This window comes from Marmota marmota, unplaced genomic scaffold (genome assembly GCF_001458135.2).
Source record: "Marmota marmota marmota unplaced genomic scaffold, marMar, whole genome shotgun sequence".
NCBI lineage: Eukaryota > Metazoa > Chordata > Mammalia > Rodentia > Sciuridae > Marmota > Marmota marmota.
In genome coordinates this window covers 16393732-16396492 of record NW_025999853.1, presented here as the reverse complement: position 1 = coordinate 16396492, position 2761 = coordinate 16393732, and the positions used below count along the sequence as shown (strand labels likewise).

At 49.8% G+C, this 2761-nt stretch overlaps 1 protein-coding gene across 1 annotated transcript in view; it reads left to right on the top strand.

Annotated features, from left to right (window-relative positions):
• Positions 1 to 6: 6 nt before the first annotated feature.
• Plxnc1 (plexin C1) overlaps positions 7 to 2761 on the top strand; it is a 147043-nt gene continuing 144288 nt past the window's right edge. Inside the window, exon 1 of the mRNA XM_015482588.2 lies at positions 7 to 184. Coding sequence (XP_015338074.2) covers positions 119 to 184 — 66 coding nt within the window. The 5' untranslated portion in view covers positions 7 to 118. The remainder of the gene's footprint in view (positions 185 to 2761) is intronic.

Here is a 2761-nt window from a genome sequence, read left to right as displayed (position 1 = left end):
GCTCCTCTCCTCTAGTCTGGTGGAGGCCCTGGACGTCTGGGCGGGCGTGTTCAGCGCGGCCACAGGAGAGGGCCAGGAGGGGCGCTCCCCCGCCACCACAGCGCTCTGCCTCTTCAGGATGAGTGAGATCCAGGCGCGCGCCAAGAGCTGCAGCTGGGACTTCGAGTTGATCCTTCCCAACTGCGTAAGTCCTACTCCCGGGGCCAGGCTGGGAGCGCTGCAGCCGGGGAGCCACCGCCGAGGCACCGCGGGAAAGCGGGGGAGGGAGAGATCCGGGTGACATTTATCAGGTCTTAGGAGCACACTCCCTGAGACCTCAGGCTACTCTAAGGCACAGCCTGGGGTCCCCAGAGGGAGAGTGTACAAAGGGGGTGGGCAGGATTGGAGTTGGGCTCCAAACTCTACTAACTGCATCCCACTGCTATCCGTCTCTCAATTGTGGACGCTTGTTTGAGCCCGAGTCTCCCCCACGCAGCCCCCTTTCCCTAATTGCTTCCCCAGACTCATCTCTGCTGTGCAGTCGCAGCAGGCATGTGGGTTTGACTCTCTTGGTCAATACAGTTACCAAACAGTGCCCTCAGCAGAGAAGCCATTGAACCTAAAGGGCTCGCTGCCACACCCCAGCCTTTGTGCCCCCACTCAGCCCCCTTCCGCAACCCAGACGATGAGGTCTGAAGAGTTGGGAGCCTGCTCAACCCGGGTAAATAAATGCGAGCCTGAGAAAGCCGCTCACAGCACCCCCAGCACGACCCTGCGCAAGGGGGCGGGGCTGTGGCTGGGTTGAGGGTTGCTGTGGTCTCCAGCTCCGGGAGACACTGGGGAGGCAGGAGGCGGCTTTGTGGGTAAAAAGCCTCACCCTGGAGGGGAGAGCAAGGGAAAGTGTTGGGGTGCTACAGGCAGTCCCTGGGCTCCCGATTGCTGGACTACATTGCGGGGCTCATTGGCACCACCCCTGGGCTGTGCCTGAAGCAGGCAAACGAGACAGGTTTCCCCAGGGCTCCCAGGGCGGCCACGGCTTGAATCTTGAGATTGGCAGTTCTTTGACTGGATAATAAAGCAGCAGTTCAAGAGGGTCCAGTGGATGGGGATTATGGAGCCATTGTGCACTTCTCCGGAGGCCGTTTCCCTTCCAAGGCTGCTGGCACATCGACTCCACATATGGCTCCTGAGAGGGGAGCCTGCTGAGAGCCTCCTTTATAACTGGACAGAAATCAAAGAGCAGAAATTAACGGCTACAGGTGTTGCCATTGTATGGGTATAAAATGAGTCAGAGAGAAGTCTCCACTTGGAAAATGTGTTGTGCGGGTGCAATTGTTGTTACCAACAGGGCACAGGGGAGCAGTGGCCCTAAGGTGTGTTAATATGTGTCTAGAAGGACACCCCCACCCACCCGATTCTCTGCAAATGCACATCTTATCAAATATTAGCCCCAGTGTCCAGGAAGGAAGACTCCTTAGATCGCTCACTTGTTTCTTCCTTTCTGCCTGTCAGCTGGGACAGGCACATAACATCTTCATCATAGGGATAGTTTTTTAAAACATATAAATAGCACACATTGCTCCCTAAATGACTTAGTCTTGCTATACATGTTATCATTTAATATTTAATAGCTCTCTTTATACACCTTTATACTCAAATGGTTCAAGTTTGGCAAAATCCTTGCCTTCATTTCTCTGTCAAAAGTCTTGAAAGTACCCCACCCCACCCCCAAATATTACTTTGTGTCAAGCTTTAGGTATACTTGGTCTCTGGGGTTAATGACAAGACGACTCAGAGGCCCACAGCAGGTAATAATGGTGGAAGTCCAAGCTTTGCCATCTGACAGCTGTGTCGACATGTGGAACCAAAACATTTCTCTTGACTGCATCTACCTATTGGGTCCTGGAGGACTCGGTTTCCTTCCAAACCCAGCAGCATCCCGAATGCACTCAGAATCCACATTTTGGCTCCATCCTGTGTTTCTACTTGTGCTGGGATGGGAATGGGGAGGGGCAGGGAAAATCGCAGAGCTGCTTATCCATCTTCAGGGGAGCTCCTGAGAGAGAGTTGCCCCTTGGAAATCAAGCAAGGGATAAACATATGCTGCCAAAAATCTGGAATGGGAAAAATAAATAATGAAAACAGGTCCCTTCACTGCATTTCTCGCTGCTGTTATTTATCGAGAACTCCCAGTGAGCTCAGGGCTGTGTATTCTGAAAGATGGGGTCTTTACCCCCTGAGCTTGTCATCCAAGTTAAATAATATACTCTGGTTGGAACAATAGCATGTCATGGCTGCACAGGTGGGAGCTTGTAGTTTTGCTTTTTTTTTTTTTTTTTCTTTTTTCATTTAAGTAAATTCCTTGCTGCTAGTATGCATTTAAAAAGCCTTAATGGAATTGAATTTTAAGAGGAGTTTGAATGAAAATAAAGGTGGTAGTTTTGATAAAAGGGCTGATAGTCTTCTAACCTATTAACTAGGCAGATAAGATACTTAATTCAACAAATATTTGTTTGATACCTGCTAGCAGAAGCAATGCTCTGTGCTGGGTGCCTCCAGTTTTGCCCCTGAAGGGACAATAGTAGGTTACAACCCTGTTTAATGGGGTCATGGGATCCATGTGCCCTCAGATGTCACTCAGAAGAATGATGTCATTTGGTTACATTTGTTCTGCATTTTATTTTCAGGACTTGAATGTGTTTTTGAGAGACATGCTGAATTATAGGTGACAAAAAAAAAAAAAAAAAAAAAAAACAAGGAGATCAGACCTGAAACACTCTAG